General features: G+C 40.4%; 1 protein-coding gene across 1 annotated transcript in view; it reads right to left on the bottom strand.

Moving 5' to 3' along the window:
- Nucleotides 1-500: 500 nt before the first annotated feature.
- PIK3CG (phosphatidylinositol-4,5-bisphosphate 3-kinase catalytic subunit gamma) overlaps nucleotides 501-17237 on the bottom strand; it is a 38111-nt gene continuing 21374 nt past the window's right edge. Inside the window, exons 8-11 of the mRNA XM_054177947.1 lie at nucleotides 16538-16668; nucleotides 9016-9127; nucleotides 7031-7188; nucleotides 501-1485 (exon numbers count right to left, since the gene is read on the bottom strand). Coding sequence (XP_054033922.1) covers nucleotides 1204-1485; nucleotides 7031-7188; nucleotides 9016-9127; nucleotides 16538-16668 — 683 coding nt within the window. The 3' untranslated portion in view covers nucleotides 501-1203. The remainder of the gene's footprint in view (nucleotides 1486-7030; nucleotides 7189-9015; nucleotides 9128-16537; nucleotides 16669-17237) is intronic.

Raw genomic sequence — 17237 nt, forward strand, 5'->3', positions numbered from 1 at the left:
TTCAAGTCAAAGACTAATTTATGCTATAAATATTCTTTCCTTTTCCTACCATAGGCACACTCGGTAATTTGCAGGTACCCTACAGTAGAGAAGTTAAAATTCTTCTTAACACTGTCCATTTTTATCTCTCTTAAGTTTAAATATTGAACTTAGGCATTCTTTTTCTTTCATAAATAGCTTTTCAGTACAGTCTCTTAAGGAAATTAAAAATAAATAACAAAATATACACAGTTTCAAAGATTCCATTTAATTCCTTCTAGGTGTATCCCAAAAATATATCACCGAAGAATAAATAGCTTTGGGTTTCTCAAATATTTGGTAGAATGTCAATTACTCTTACATAAGTTTTCTCTGAGGAGTAAGGAAGTACCATTGCTTTTTCTACGAAGATTTTACTATACAGGTAGAATTTTATTAACTTTATAGTAAGAATATAATCTGTAATATATTAAGGATTTGCCCCATGAAAAAGTACAACAACAAACCTTTCAAAATTCAGAATTTCAGGCTCAAACCTGAGGAACTTCCAGGGAACTATGAAATTCTCCTGGTAGGACAATCAAAATCAGTTGTCTATATCAGGAGGCTAAAGTAATTCCCTCTAGGGGATAAACTGGTAAACATCCAAAGCTGTTTTCTACTGACAACGTATTAAAAATCCAAGAAGGACAAAGTGTTAAGGAAGGGGCAAAAGAGAAGGATGTGGATGAAAAACACTCGAGCGTAAGCTATGCTGAGAAAGAAGTGAATTGCCTAAAGAGATTTCAGTTCAACCATAGGTTTTTAAAACGGATTCTTCTGCCCTTTTTTTTTTTTTTGAAGGGCCTCATGACAATTAAGGTAATGTCATAAGGGATTTATATTTGCATTTGTAGGTTATCATCATACTCAAGGTCCTCCTTCATATTTAGCTGAAATTGTTTCTAAAGAAAACAAGAAAAATGCCAGGTACATGAGCAAAGCAACCAGTTAAAAGCATCCAGCAACTTCAACTGTCATTAGATGTTAATAAAGAAAATTGAAATACCCAAGTACAGGAAGATCTTCTGGAGGGGCAGAGCAGAAGTCCCTGCCTTTTTAGAAGATCCATTTAAGCTGCCAGCAAAGTAAATGAATTTTGACTGCTCATTTATTTGGCATTCATAAATTACATGTAGAGTCATTAACCTCCTATTCACACCCACAGTTGATTTACACAAAATGTTAAGCAGAATGCTTTTCTACTCCTTGTTTGATTCCAAGCACAAGATGTAAGAACCAGTTAAATTGCACAGTCCAGCCCTTATCTCTGCAAACCTCTATCTGATCAAGGAAATGCTTTTTGGCATCTTCTTCACTTTTCCCTACTGTCAGTGCATCCCGGATGTATTCAATGTCTTCTTTGCTGGTTAATTGGGGCATTCCAGTCATTAGCATCATGGAGAATAGAATGATCAGCAGGTTTGTGTGATGTCGAAGAGCTAAATAAGCCTTCACACATACATCCTACAAGACATAAGAATTCTTTGTTAAATGATGGGGTGAACTGAGAGGGATGGTGTAGGAATTTCACAAGACTCATGAATGAACACTATTTAATCACTTGAGTATGTCAGAGAAGACCCAGCAGAGCCATTCACCTGAGCAGAAACATCCTGCAGTATTACTTCATTCAGCATCACACCTTGGGGCAACAAGTACTGTTTCGGTGTACAAACTAAAGGCTCTTTTTAATAATCTTAATTACTCAAGCATAAAATCTTCACTAAAATTTCTGTGGCTGTTAAAGGAGACAGCAATAACTGTCTTCCTTTCCAGTTGGTATGTTCCCATTTAAAGACCATGGCTGGCAAGTGATACTGAGTACCAAAGCACCTGCAGGGGACTGTTCTTCATTTTATATATATGTCTATTAACTTTGCAGAGGTGACAGCTTATTTAATGGAGATTTTTCAGGCTTGGTGTTCTGAGAATTTTTTCCAGTTGACAGCTCTAGCCTTCAGGCATGCTGCCTTGCTGCAAGACTCCTCTGTTCATGTACTGTCATACTGGATTCCATGAATTATTTTTTTAATAGCTTTTTAACTTCCATACAGAAGTAATTTATGCTTAACAACATAACCTTTAGAAGAATGAATTTTCTGCAGCTTGGAAAAACATGCAATGCTTTTTAAAAGAATATTTAATGCAAAGTGACTAATACAGAAACTGAAATTATTCCTATATTAAATGTATTACTTATTTACTTTTAGAAATACCATCTTAAGGAAGGCAATGCAATGAAGTAATCTATCATATATTAGAAAGTTAAATTTGACCTACAATGCAGTAATGTAACAAGGTGAAAAATATTTCCAAGAAGGTTGTTGCAATTCAAACCAAAGCTGAAGCAACGCCAATTTCTACCCAATTCGATATTCAGTTTTAACCTTTCAACAAATATATAGAAATTGTTAAAGAATTCTTAAGATAACCAAATATTTTCATATAAAGTTCCAGCAACTCTCATCAGCCTTCTCGAACACTGTCTATTTTTTACAAGGTGTATGTTGGTCTTCTTCCTTAGAAACAGTAAGAAGTGCACAAATGATCTTTGTACCATCTATCACTGTTCATATCGGTAACACCAGGACAACCAACCAGACAGGTTAGGAAGACATTAAGGAAAGATGATGATACATTGAAAATCTGTCTGTAGGGTTGCTTCTTCCCTATTGCCTGGGCCCTTAAACTTTTCACAGAATGACAGAATGGTAGAGGTTGGAAAGGACCTCTGGAGATCAACTAGTCCTACCTCCTTGCTAAGGTAGGTTCACTCAGCAGGCTACCCAAGGCTGCATCCAGGTGAGTTTTGAATGTCTCCAGAGAAAGAGACTCTGCAACCTCTCTGGGAAGCCTATTCCAGTGCTCTGTCACCCTCAAAGTGAAGAATTTTTCCCTCATGTTCAGACAGAACTTCCAGTGTTCTAGTTTGTGCCTGTTGTCCCTTGTCCTGTCACTGGGTAACACTGCAAAGAGTCTGGCCCCATCCTCTTGACGCTTGCCCTTTAGATATTTAGAAACATTTATAAGATCCCCTCTTAGTCTTCTCTACTTCAGGCTAAACACTCCCAGGTCTCTCAGCCTTTCCTTTTAAAAGAGATGCTCCAGTCCCCTAATCATCTTGGCAGCTCTCCACTAGACTCTCTCCAGTAGTTTCTCACTCTGTTTCCAAGTAAATTCTATCCTGAAATAAGATCATACTTACAAACTCTAATGCTAGTTTAGCTCTAGTGAAGCAGAAGATAAATTGCAATGTCAAGGAACAATTTACGACAGAAAACACCATCATCTTATCACAGGGATTAGTTTCTCTCCACGACACCAGGGGAAAAAGAGGAAAGGGGGGGGGGGGGGGGGGAAGGAGAGGGGGGAAAAAAAAGAAAAGGAAAAAAAGAAAGGGGGGGGGAAGGCAATTCTATTTATGTATTATCAACTTCAAACAGAGAAGTCTTGTCACAAGACTTAGTACATGTTTTGTTCCCCTTGAAAGAGATGAAAGCTCTTTAGAGTTATATCAAAGAAGGTTTTACATTTCTCTGTGGATGATGCTTCTCACTACTGCAGGTGTCTGAGACAGAAAAACAATTGCACAGTCAAGAACCTGGCATCGCTACATCTGAAAGGCAGTCCTTCCAGGAATTCAAAAGATTTTAAAACCCCTGTATCTGTCTGTTACAGTTATTTATTCAGACTGAAACTGAATGGAGCTTTGAATTAACATCTTTCAAGAAAACCAATTTTCACACTTCTAAAGTGAGGCAGAAAGAACCACAAATAACACATACCTACGTGTCAAGGCTATGGAGATGTTTACTGTGAGATTAAGAAGAATGCCATGGGCAAAATGAGAGGAGGTGAGGAGAAACCAAAATTCTTTTGTTCAACAGACAATAAGGAATCTTTATTTTGAGAGTTTGAAACTGTCCCAAGATTTAGTGTCAGGCATTTCTATAATAGGAAGTGTCCAAGTTCTATTATATAGGCCATCCCTTCCCTGTACAGTATACTACAAGAAAATATTTTTTACTATCACCCTTACTTGAAAATCAAATACATGGGACTTTGTAAACACATGGTATAAAAGAATTTGATTTGATTGGTACTGAAAATACAGATCTCTGTATTACCAAGTCAGCAGAGTAATGAAAAAAAACATTAAATGTAATTAATAAAAATGCACTCAAAATTTAATACAAAGACAATTTTAAGCAAGCTAATAATAAGTAGGTGGACAAAGCTCAAAAGATTACAAAGATCTGAGATGAGGGTCTCTCAAGAGTTTCTACAAGTAGGAAGTGAAAGAGTTGTGTGTCTATAGGATTAAGAGTTGCCTGGGTTTCAGCCAAAGGCTGGAAATGCCAGCACATGACACTTACAGCAAGAGAAATCTGGACAGTACTAAGGCAGCTGAAAAAATTCATTGACAGAACAGAAAAATACTTGTCATCCCGGACTGAGTCATGCTTTAATACATCTTTGCAAATAGGCCACAATATCCTCCTTAGGATATGATAAAATATTATCCTTAGGACTAAAAATATTACTTCCTGCTAAGCATTTCTATGATGTCATTAATAACCTCTTGCCTTGAACTATCATTAAACTGTTGTAAGGATCACAAACAGAAAGGGAAGCAAAATTTAGATGAAGAGCTAATAGAAATGAGCTTGATGTCTAGTTCCAGAAGAGCTGTGGGGCCACTGACAGCTTTTGAAGTTCATGAATAGCCAACTATACTCTGTTGCACTGAACTTCAGTCAAAATTATTTGTGAGCTAGCCTCCTCTGACATCTTCAGTATAAGCCATGGGTAACACATCTGTATGGACTGTATCCAACAAATGCCAGAAAAATAAACATCTTTTTAAAAGCAAGTATTTAAAATTATCAGAAACACCAATGCCTGTAAAAACCAAAGTATTCCTCTGAAGTAAAACCTTTTTATATGTAGTTGATGTACAATTTAAACAAAGATGCTCTTAAAAATCAATGAAGGATAAATGCTGAGACTTTTAAAATATGTGAATGAGTCAGCAGGCACATTAACTGAATCCCTCAATAGTAGGAAACATGATGAAATCAGTCAGCTGAAAAGTGAATCTGTAATTTTATTTATTTTTGTACTCTGACAATGTAATTAAAATGTGGGGTTTAGAGCAAAATATGGGATGTGTTACTGTTTTGCTGTTAACTTTCTTCTTATTCATCTTTGAGGCAGAAAAGCCTTTTAATGTACTACCTGAACAACAGTTTATAAAGAGTATCTAATACAGCAGAACTGTTGCCTGTACCTAAATCATCCCACTTAAAACAACCAGGTCACTACCATGGTCCCAGTTCACAAAGGTAAAGCACCTTTCATTTGGTTAATGACAGCAGCAGAAATGACACTGGCACTATCACAGTATTCCTAAACCATCTGCATTAGAAGGATGGTAGTATCTAGAAATTTGTAGCAGAGCAACAAAATGTGTATTCAGTCAAAATTGGACTGTATGATGAAGGCATGGCTTACTCAAGAGAGACTAAGACCAGACTAAAATCTCCTATTGCTTTATGTATCTGGGCTGCTGAAGTAAAGGTCAGATTGTCTTTAAATGCTGAATGATGTGTGTGTGTGTGTGTATATGAACGCGTTATCTCACTACAGACACTAGCAGGTTGCTAGTCTTTCAATTCTCCATAAGCACATATTCTCATTTTCAACTAGTTTCTGCTTACAGAACTGAGGTTGTCTTTGAAATTACATACTGTAGAGTGGTGTCTGTACCCCACACTTGCACGTGACTTACAGCTGCAGCAACAGCATCTCTCATGTACACAGCACTGCTCACAGGGTTCTCTGAGACTATGGGCTCAGCATTCCCTTCTCATAGTAATATCTGACCTGCTCTTCAGTCTGTTGAACTACAGGCCCACTTCAAGGCACCTGCACCATGATAAGGCTAGTCCTTATGCAAAACAAAGACTCAAAAATTGCACCTGGTTCTTTAGTTATTTTTGGAAGTCTGGGCTCAAGGATGACAATTGCCTCATCATTTGCTGTACAAAGGTAGATGTTCAAAGGGACATATTCATTATCCAACAAAAAGAATCTTTATTATGTACTCAGGTTAGAAAACCAGACTACTTAACAGGACAGACACTGGTTCATCCTCAGGGAATCCAGAACACCTAAGTCAGGATTTTGCTTTGACTTGCACTCTGCAGATATTTTTTTTTTCTTGTGATACTGTAGGAAACATGCTTTCTAAATCAGGCACTTAGTTAAAGTCCCTAAAGATGAGCATAGGAATGAAACACATTTATTTCTGCTCAGCAATGCTTTCAGCCATTTCTTTAAACATACTAAACAGCATTTTGCTTTCCTCCCTCTTTGCCCAAGTCCTACACAAGACTGAAACCCCACAACTGTTTCAGAGGAGTTCAGCTTCAAATAGAAGCTACATCAGAATAGAGTTTTTATCCCATTCTTTTATTTCAGAGTCTTAAGTCCATCCACTTCACAAAACCAGAATCTGATGTATCTTAGGGTCACTGCAGATTTCTGTTCAGATGCAGTAGTCAAAGCCTCACAACACAAGGGCAGAATCAGGAGAGAATACTACTGGCAAAGTCAGCTGACGAATGCCTTGCACCTGGCTCATGCTATGCAGAAAGCTCTGCTTAGTGGTATGAGTCTCCTCTAATTTCACAAGTACTGGAGCCTTTGTAATGTATTTTCAATCAAGACAGGAAACAAAGGAATGACTGGCTATCTGGTTGTCTGCTGCTAAAAGAAGCTTTTCAATGTGGTTTTGTGGGTATTTGCATTCTAGTTCCCATAATCCCACAGATAATTTCTGCTCTTAGTTGGGCCTAAAATATCCCAGAATTGTATCACAGTTCAGTAAATTTTATTAACATAATACCCAGCAGTGTAGACCTTTGAGAACTAAAGCACTAATGCTCATTTCAGAGGGTAAAAAAACATTGTTTAATTGATTTGCAGCTGGATATTTACTCTTTACCTGAAATTTATGGAAATGGACACTTGTCTTCTTTCCAGAAGTCCCCATGACAAACAGAAAATCTGGAGTCAGCACAAATGGAACTCTTTCCTTATTAATTCCAAGGAAGCTTTTATAATTGCCAAGAATATGGCCAAAATCAATATGGAAAAGGTTACCTTCATAAAGAGAAGAAGTCACAATTAGGCTCAAATACAATAAACTGTCAAAGATTCTTATTATTGTGTTTACAGTAATTAAAAAATTTCTTTCTTGGGGTATGTATGATCACCTGCTTTCAGAAAAAAACAAACAAACAACAGCACAACCCTATTTTCTCTTTTAAAAAAGAACAATTAAAAAAAAAAAGTCTGTCCTCTTGGCAAAGTTAATTCTTATTTATCATTGTACCACAGCTGTTCAAAAATCAACCAAGGAGGGTTTGTGCCTCAGATTGCTACATACTCCACTACCTGGAAAAGGCTTGTGGATTATGCTTCAAATACCCTTGGGATTCTGGCACTATCCAGCTTCTTGGTTTGATGTTGCTCAGTAGAAAATGCTTCTTCATCACAGACCTCCATTACCCATTTCTAAACCGCTCTGTACTGTGCAGAATAAGTTTACATTGTTGCCCTCTGGATAACTTTGAGATTGTAGTAGGGTATTGATTTCTGGAAAAGCCATGAAAACTCCCCTTTTAAGGATCACTACACCTATAAGAGAGAAGAGAGCTTTGCTCTTCAGATTATTACTTTCACTGGCAGCCAAGACGTAAGGATAAAAGAGCATGGTTACTTAAAACCACATTTGTAATAGTGGTATGCCTATAAAGAAAGGTATATCATCAAATTATGTAAAATGATATATTCAACAGTCACCTGTACGTGGAACATCCTTAGATGTTTCAGCATTTCAGACAGTTTGAGTCCTCTCTACCTACCAAATCTGATAATCTCTGCAGACCTCTCAGACTGTTGTCCCAGCTTCTGTTGCTTCCATTAAAGACTCTAAGGCTCTGGTTCTGACCACAACAGAATAACCTTTCCTTCTCTGTCTCCCTTTCTACTGACCTTTCCTTCATTTTATGCCAATGGACACTAATACTACCTTATTCTTTATCTTCTTTTCCTCAAGAACATCTGGTAAATTATTTTTACTGTAGTCTTCAGTTAGCTCACTTCTGCTTTTTCTCTAGACTTCAATTGGTAAAACCTTAACAATAATACAATTAATATTAAATAGACAGCCTTCTAACTAAGCCAAAAGTATTTTCTGTCCCTTTGCATTATGTCAAGACAATTATGAAGCAAGACAATAATGAAACTGGAAGTTAATTTCTTTGATCAAACAGATCTTCTCCATATGCATTGTTTGTTCTAGGGACCTATCTGGGTGAGTAAAATTAGGTGAGTAAAATTAGGAATGAATCAATGTGAAGCTGCAGAAAGAATTCTCAAAGTTTGTAATACAAAAAAAAATAAAATTATTTGTTCAGGAGGACTGAAGCCATCCCACAGACCTCAGCAGCAAAACAAATACACTCCATGTAAACTTGTCTTCTAGGATTTTATACAATAAAGTAATTATGTTCCTTAGAAGTGAAATCGGTCCAGTAACATCTGAATTCTGACAGAGATATGGCCTCACGGTCAGAGCCACATCCACACTGCAGGCATGTGAACAGCTGTCTGCTTTTTTGAAGGTTTTTTGCTTTTTGATCTTCAATCTAGACACTAGAAAGTTTTACATTCTTTGTGACTTAGTTTTTAACAAACTTGTCTTTAGAAAAGATAGATGATAAATATCTAGAGCCTATATGAAGGCCAAAAAGAGTGACAATATATTTTAATATCACAAAAGGAACTGAAGTTGTAAGCAATGCCACAGAACTGGAGAGTCTCTCTTCATTAATTGCTAAAAACATTATTTTAAAATGAAAGATAAATCTAATGAATTATAGACAGTGTCTACTGCTTCTATGAAATTTTCAAAACATAGCTCACCTGTTTCTGTAATCATAATGTTGTCATTGTGCCTGTCTCCTATTCCAAGTACAAAGGTTGCCACACAGTATCCAGCACAAGAATAAACAAACCTTTCCACAGCTGCCTGAAACTAAAAGAAAAAAATTCTTAAGAAATGTTAAATGCTTCAGTGCTAGAAACTAAATTTAGTCATTCTCAAAGTCATGTGCCTTTCTGTTGACATGTATCTTATCAACAGTTAGACAAACTGCTTTATGAAACACTCCACTACACAGCAGAGACTAAGATCACAACTCTGTATTGCAGTCACTGTACTGTGGGAGCAGGCCTGTGGTAGGTTGAGAGAGGGCTTAGCTCTCCCTCCTCCACAGAGTAAGAAACCACAGCTAACTCAGTCGAAGAGCAAAAGCTATATATTTACAAGCATATATGGAAAGCAGGTTATATATAACACAATATATACAGGTATTTACAATATATACACAGAAATACACAGCAAAGACAAATAACACAACAAAAATCCCTCCCTCAGGGAGGGATCCCCTCTTTGGAACCCCCTCTCTCCCCCCCTTACCTCCCTTTTTCCCCAAAAAGGGGTTAGAGAGAGAGAAAGGCAAGTTACTAAGGAAAAGAGTTGTTAGCAAGCTTCAAAAGCCCATGCAGGATTAGTGTTTGCTTATCTGAAGGCCAAGTCCAGCAGTTCGCAGAAGAAGCAGGCAGGGAGAACAGGCTGAAACACCAAACTCCCCCAACTCCCAAACCGAACAGAACTGAGGAAAAAATTTTCCAACCGCTTCACAATCTAAAGCTGAATTTTTTTTATCAACCAATGAAATTCGTTTAGAATATCAGAATGTTTTGGTTCTAGTACCAAAAACATTAGCCAGTGTGTTCCAGCAGTGTTTGTTCTTAAAGGCACAGCCTCAAACGACCAATTAGTTTGATTTATTGCTTGCTTAAGTCGAACGAGCAAACATGAAGGTGTTTTGGCTTTTTGAGCGTCTGTTCTTCTCGGTCTTTGGTGTATTGATCTACAAGTATTGCCTGGGTATGATTATCGATAAGATAGGTAAATATATAATGCAAAAATTATATTTGTGGTTTAAGTACAAGATTCGGCTTCTGTATGATCAGTGCCTGGAATTCTTTTATGTTAAAAAGTACAGGAATGTTACATCTAGCACACTCCCTATTGAGATAAAAGAGTTTAAGATTCCGCTCGGTGAAAGGGTAATTTTAAGTGATGGCTGGGATCCAAAGCTGATTTTCTTGATGTGTGTAGTCCTGCTGATGATGATAATTAATGTGTATTTGTTGGTAGCACTGTACCGGGAGAAAAAAGTGTCCAAGGCATGTTTTGTTATAAAACGGAGGGTTAAGAGACGAAAACGCCACCCTAGCTCTGTTTCAGGAACATCCAGTGAGGATGATAATGGAGAATCTGTGTCAGTTAAAGATAAAGCTAAAAAGTCAATCGGCAAGGCAGCTCTGAATAGCAATGGTGATGATTCTGGCAAGCAGCCAGGGGCTACAGTAGCCCCAAACATGGCGGCTCCTGTGTCCCAGGCAGCCACCATTAACGAGGCAAAGTCATTTCCTCCTTCTTCCATGGCAGGAGCGGAAGCGTCCTCCAAAGCAGCTAATCTGTCTCAAAGCTTATCAGCTTCTGATAATAAGGCAGCTGGAAACCCAAACACAGCTCCAGTAAAGCAAGTAGCAGTTTTAACAACAAGGAAGGGTAAGACTAAAGCTGATTCAGGAGCTGACGGGGATGCACAGCAGGGTTCTTCTGCTGGGGAGGAAGAGAAAATCTGTCTTAAAAATATAGCTGAGTTATTGAGATCATCAGAGGATCGAGATGCATCTCTTGGTAGGACAGCAGCTAGTGGTGGTGCTTCTCAGCTTAAAGGGATCTTTGAGAGGTTGTTGGGACCACAAGTTGAGGAACAGGAGGCAGAGGAGCAAGAACAAGATGACATAACCGACTGCTCTTCACCACGTGAGGAGCTTAGAAATGTGAGAAAAGACTATCTCAGAGCAGATAAGGAGCCAGTTCTCGCTTGGCTTGGTAGATGTTATGATACAGGTGCTCCAGCTCTAATGGTTGGAGACAAGTCAGCAGCCCAGCTAGGAACTCTCTCAAAGGATAATGGAATAGATAGACATCTAGGCAAGGCTCTCGGTAAGGTTAATCTGTGGATACGCCTTCTAATGGCGGTTCTCATGAGATACCCTTCCCGAGATGATCTTCCATGGAATCCTAAGCCCTGGACTACCATAGATGAGGGAATCAAGCGTCTGAGAGAATTTGCTGTTAGAGAGGTACTCTATGGTGAACATGAATCTCTGAATCCTGATGATGTTCCTGTAGGAAATGGTCTTACTAAAAAGCTCATCAAGCTTGCTCCTTCCAATTATGCAAACATTCTGGCAAGCAGAATTGTAGCAAGAAATTATGGTGGAGCTCCTCTTACGGTTGGCCAATTCACTGATCAATTGAGACAATTGGATGATAGCATGACACGTGTTTCTTTGGTTTCAGCCATTGAAACTCTGTCTGGAAAACTGGAAAATTGCATGAGAGAGCTGAAGGATGAAATCAAAGATTCCATATGCCAATTGGCACAAAGAGATGATTCCAATTCTTCCTCCAGGTGGGTACAGGTTTCATCTGTGAGGAATAGACATCCTCCAAGGAGGTCATTCCAAAACAGATCAAACCAAAACAGACCACCAAGGCAGTCACGTAGGACTATTTGGATTACCCTGCGTGATCAGTTTGGTGAGAACATGAACAGGTGGGATGGTCAACCAACTTCTAATCTTTTCAGGAGACTGAGAGAACTGCAAAGTGGCAGAACCCGAGGTAGCAATACCAGAAGGGTAGCTGTTACTTCTACAGTTCCCCAGGACAACTCTAGTAGCTCCAACAGTGGCTCCAGTTCTAACACTGCACAGTGTGCTCGTTGCACCTGTGGACATGTTCCCCATAACTAGGGGTGCCCTGCCTCCCGCCAGGGGGAGGAGAGGGGTAATACAGATAACAGAATCTATTGGGATGTGTACATCCAGTGGCCTGGCACTTCACACTTTCAGAAGTACAGGGCCTTGGTTGACACAGGAGCTCAGTGCACCATATTGCCATCAAATTATCAGGGATCAGAGTCCATAACTATTCTGGGAGTCACTGGTGGATCTCAAGAGTTAAGTAAAGTGGAGGTTAATATAAGCTTAACTGGTAAACAGTGGAAAAAGCATACAGTTGTGACCGGACCTGATGCACCTTGTATTTTGGGAATTGATTTTCTGAGAGAAGGGCGTTTCAAAGACCCTAAAGGTTACAAATGGGCTTTTGGAGTAGCTTCTGTAGAAATTGATGGACAAAAACTGAAGCTGTCTGCTAGACCTGAGCTTTCTGATGAATCTGCAGTTGTGGGACAACACAAGATTCAGGACATTAAGTTGCCGGTTGCTTCTCGGACTGTGCATCACAGACAATACAGAACCAACCGTGACTCTTTGTTGCCCATTCAGAATCTGATTCGTCAGTTGGAGAGTCAGAAAGTCATCAGCAAAACTCATTCACCTTTCAACAGTCCAGTGTGGCCTGTGCGAAAGCCAAATGGAGACTGGCGTCTGACAGTGGACTACCGAGCCCTGAATGAAGTAACTCCGCCTATGAGTGCAGCAGTACCAGACATGATGGAACTCCAGTATGAGCTGGAATCCAAAGAGGCCAAATGGTATGCTACCATAGACATTGCTAATGCCTTCTTCTCTATTCCCATAGCAGAGGAATGCAGGCCTCAGTTTGCTTTCACCTGGAGAGGAATCCAGTACACTTTCAACAGACTGCCAATGGGCTGGATCCACAGCTCCAGCATCTGTCATGCAGTAATCCATGATGCTCTGGAGGAAGGTGGTGCTCCAGAACACATCCAGTTCATCGATGATATCATCGTCTGGGGTAAAACTGCTGAGGAAGTCTTCGAGAAAGGTAACAAAATCATGGACATTCTCCTGAATGCAGGTTTTGCCATCAAGAGAGACAAAGTGAAAGGTCCTACCACAGAGATCCAGTTTCTGGGAGTGCAGTGGCAGGATGGACGCCGACACATTCCAGTGGATGTGGTAAATAGAGTCTCTACCATGGCAAATCCCACGAACAAGCAAGAAACTCTACGTTTCTTGGGGATAGTGGGATTTTGGAGACTACACATTCCTGGATACAGTCAGATTGTGAAACCTCTGTATGATGTGACTCGAAAGAGGAACAGTTTCCACTGGGGACCTGAACAACAAGCAGCCTTTGACCAGATAAAGCAAGAAGTAGTCCAAGCAGTGGGTCTGGGACCTGTGCGAGATGGTCCAGACATTAAGAACATTTTGTACACGGCTGCAGGTGACAATGGTCCAACCTGGTGCTTGTGGCAAAAAGCTCCAGGTGAGACACGTGGACGACCTCTTGGTTTCTGGAGTCGAGGTTACAGAGGTTCAGAGGCTAATTACACTCCAACAGAGAAAGAGATTCTAGCTGCCTATGAAGGAGTGAAAGCAGCTTCTGAAGTAATTGGAACTGAGTCACAACTTCTCTTAGCTCCCAGATTGCCAGTTTTGAATTGGATGTTCAAAGGCAAAGGTTCCACACCACATCATGCCACAGATTCCACCTGGTCTAAGTGGATGGCCCTGATAACACAGAGAGCTCGAATGGGAAATCTTGAAAGACCTGGTCTGGTGGAGGTGATCTCAAGTTGGCCTGAAGATACCAACTGTGCTAAACCTCCAGAGGAGAGAGTAACTCGTGCTGAGGAAGCTCCTCCTTACAATGACCTTTCTGATGATGAAAAGAAATATGCTTTGTTCACAGACGGTTCCTGTCGTCTCGTCGGGAACAAGCGAAGGTGGAAGTCTGCCGTGTGGAGTCCAACACGCCGAGTTGCAGAGGCGAAGGATGGAGAAGGAGAATCCAGTCAGTTTGCAGAGGTAAAAGCTGTCCAGCTAGCTCTCGACGTGGCTGAACGTGAGAGATGGCCAAAGCTTTATCTCTACACCGACTCATGGATGGTAGCCAATGCTCTATGGGGTTGGCTAAAGAACTGGAAAAAGAATGGCTGGCAGAGGAAAGGAAAACCCATCTGGGCAGCTGAACTGTGGCAAGACATTGCTGATCGAATCGAGAGAATTCCAGTGAAAGTGAGACACATTGATGCTCACATTCCCAAGAGCAAAGCTACTGAGGAACAGCAGCACAACCATCAGGCAGATCTAGCTGCAAGAGTTTCTCAAGTAGACAAGGACTCTGAACTTGATCTCGACTGGAAACACCGAGGTGAGATATTCTTAGCTCGGTGGGCTCACGATTCGTCAGGACATCAAGGCAGAGATGCAACATACCAATGGGCTCGTGACAGATCCATAGACATTTCCATGGATGCCATCACACAAGTCATCCATGACTGTGACATTTGTGCTGCTATTAAGCAGGCAAAGAGAATTAAGCCCTTGTGGTATGGTGACAGATGGTCCAAATACAGGTATGGTGAAGCTTGGCAGATTGACTACATCACTCTACCACGTTCTCGTTCTGGTAAGCAGTACGTGCTTACTATGGTAGAGGCAAACACTGGATGGCTGGAAACTTACGCAGTCCCACATGCAACTGCACGCAACACCATTCTCGGTCTGGAGAGACAGATCCTGTGGAGACACGGAACTCCAGAGAGGATTGAGTCAGACAACGGAACTCACTTCAAGAACAACCTTGTAAAGAGCTGGGCAAAAGAGCACGGTATTGAGTGGATTTTCCATATTCCTTACTATGCACCAGCTGCAGGGAAGATTGAACGCTACAACGGTTTGTTGAAGACCACTCTCAAAGCCATGGGAGGTGGATCTTTGAAAAACTGGGAGAAACATTTAGCACAAGCAACCTGGCTGGTGAACAGTAGAGGTTCAGTGAACCGAGCTGGACCTGCACATTCTGATCTGCTACAGAAAGTAGAAGGTGATAGAGTTCCTGTTGTTAGGGAAAAGAATCTGTTAGGTAAAACTGTTTGGGTATTTTCGCCCTCAGGAGAGGCTAAACCTGTCCGAGGGGTGGTTTCAGCAGAAGGTCCGGGTCACACTTATTGGGTAATGCAAGAGAATGGTGAAATTCAGTGTATTCCACAAAGAGATTTAACTTTAGCTGAGAGAGTTTAATTTCAGAATGTTGTACAGCTACAGCGCGTCCAAAGGAAAGAATCCCTGAGGAATCTACGGTGCACGAACCCTGAGAACCCTGAGAGCCCTGAGTCAACTGAGAGTCCCTGAGTCCCTGTTTCCCTTTTTCTTCGCTTCGTCTGCGGAGAGACAAACTGTTTTCCATTTTCTTGATTTTGGATTTTCTTGGACTTCTGAATCATCTACATCTGAGTATAGCCGGAATGGACGATGAACTTAACTTACGAACTGTAAATATTGTTCTGGATTGGATGGACAGTACGAACAGCCAATGAAATTGTTTAGAAAGGGGTGGACTGTGGTCGTTTGAGGCTGTGCCTTTAAGAACAAACACTGCTGGAACACACTGGCTAATGTTTTTGGTACTAGAACCAAAACATTCTGATATTCTAAACGAATTTCATTGGTTGATAAAAAAAATTCAGCTTTAGATTGTGAAGCAGTTGGAAAATTTTTTCCTCAGTTCTGTTCGGTTTGGGAGTTGGGGGAGTTTGGTGTTTCAGCCTGTTCTCCCTGCCTGCTTCTTCTGCGAACTGCTGGACTTGGCCTTCAGATAAGCAAACACTAATCCTGCATGGGCTTTTGAAGCTTGCTAACAACTCTTTTCCTTAGTAACTTGCCTTTCTCTCTCTCTAACCCCTTTTTGGGGAAAAAGGGAGGTAAGGGGGGGAGAGAGGGGGTTCCAAAGAGGGGATCCCTCCCTGAGGGAGGGATTTTTGTTGTGTTATTTGTCTTTGCTGTGTATTTCTGTGTATATATTGTAAATACCTGTATATATTGTGTTATATATAACCTGCTTTCCATATATGCTTGTAAATATATAGCTTTTGCTCTTCGACTGAGTTAGCTGTGGTTTCTTACTCTGTGGAGGAGGGAGAGCTAAGCCCTCTCTCAACCTACCACAAGGCCCTATCCCATAGCACAAATAAAGTAAGCAGACGGTTGTCCATGTTTTGTGAGAAAAATAAGTTGTCAGCTCTAGTTGGTCAAGGGACCTACCTAAGTAAAGGAATTGCAAGTACCCAAACCCTGCATTTAAATCCTCTAAACCCACGTACCCTTTCAGTGTTCTTAGATGCCCTTTCAATCTGCTCCTCATGTATCAGTTCTAAACACAATTGACAAAGAAGTAATTTCTAAGACATCTTGTTTCTCAGGAGCTCAGCTGCCAGCGGGATGCTAAAGGCTGTTTCACAGACACCCGTGGCTGAACGCAGGGAACGCTCATGTAAACACAAACACAACCATATGGGCTCTGTACTCCACGGTTAGTCGGGTGCATTTGAAAATCCCACTTAAAATTCAAAGAACTCACCTTCTCTTCAATCATGCATTTCTCCTTGAGCCACTGGTTTAGTATTTCATCCTTAAATGCACCAGTATTGCCAACTGTACTCTGTTGAATTTTGGCAATTGTTGTAGCATCTTTCACAATTTCTATCATTCCTAGAGAAAACAAGGAACATGTCAGGAAAAAGTTATTAAATGTATATCAAACTGTATTAAAAATATGCAAAATTAAATTTAAACCTGTTTTTTAATGACCTGCAGAACTTCATAGGCTGTCAGTAGAAATTTATTTTACAAGATACAGTGGTTCTTTTTCACTCCCAGTTGAAACCAGCCAGAGCTCATGACGAGGCTGGCATCCTGAACTCTTCCATGAGAATGTAAAATCTTTGAAAATGGAAGGAATCACGTGATGAGAGGGGACCCTCTGTGTAAGGCTTTTCCCAAGGAGAACTACTTCCTATCCTGATCCCCTGCTAAAGCTCACATTCCAAATAGCTTCTCTCCAATTTCAAAAATCTGAGGAGCTGAAGAGAAGCTGCAGTGTTGCAGCAGCCAAGGGATGTGAGTTTTGCCAGAGCTGTGACAGAGCTGGCCCTCCTGCAGTAAATCAAATTTAAGTGTAAGTGTGCATACACACAGCAAGGTTCAGAAATACACAGTGAGGTACAGCAGTGGGATTTCTGGTGGTCCAAAGGTCAGTCCCTAAACTGAACAGATCCTTG

The sequence above is a fragment of the Dryobates pubescens genome, chromosome Z, assembly GCF_014839835.1.
Source record: "Dryobates pubescens isolate bDryPub1 chromosome Z, bDryPub1.pri, whole genome shotgun sequence".
NCBI classification, from domain to species: domain Eukaryota; kingdom Metazoa; phylum Chordata; class Aves; order Piciformes; family Picidae; genus Dryobates; species Dryobates pubescens.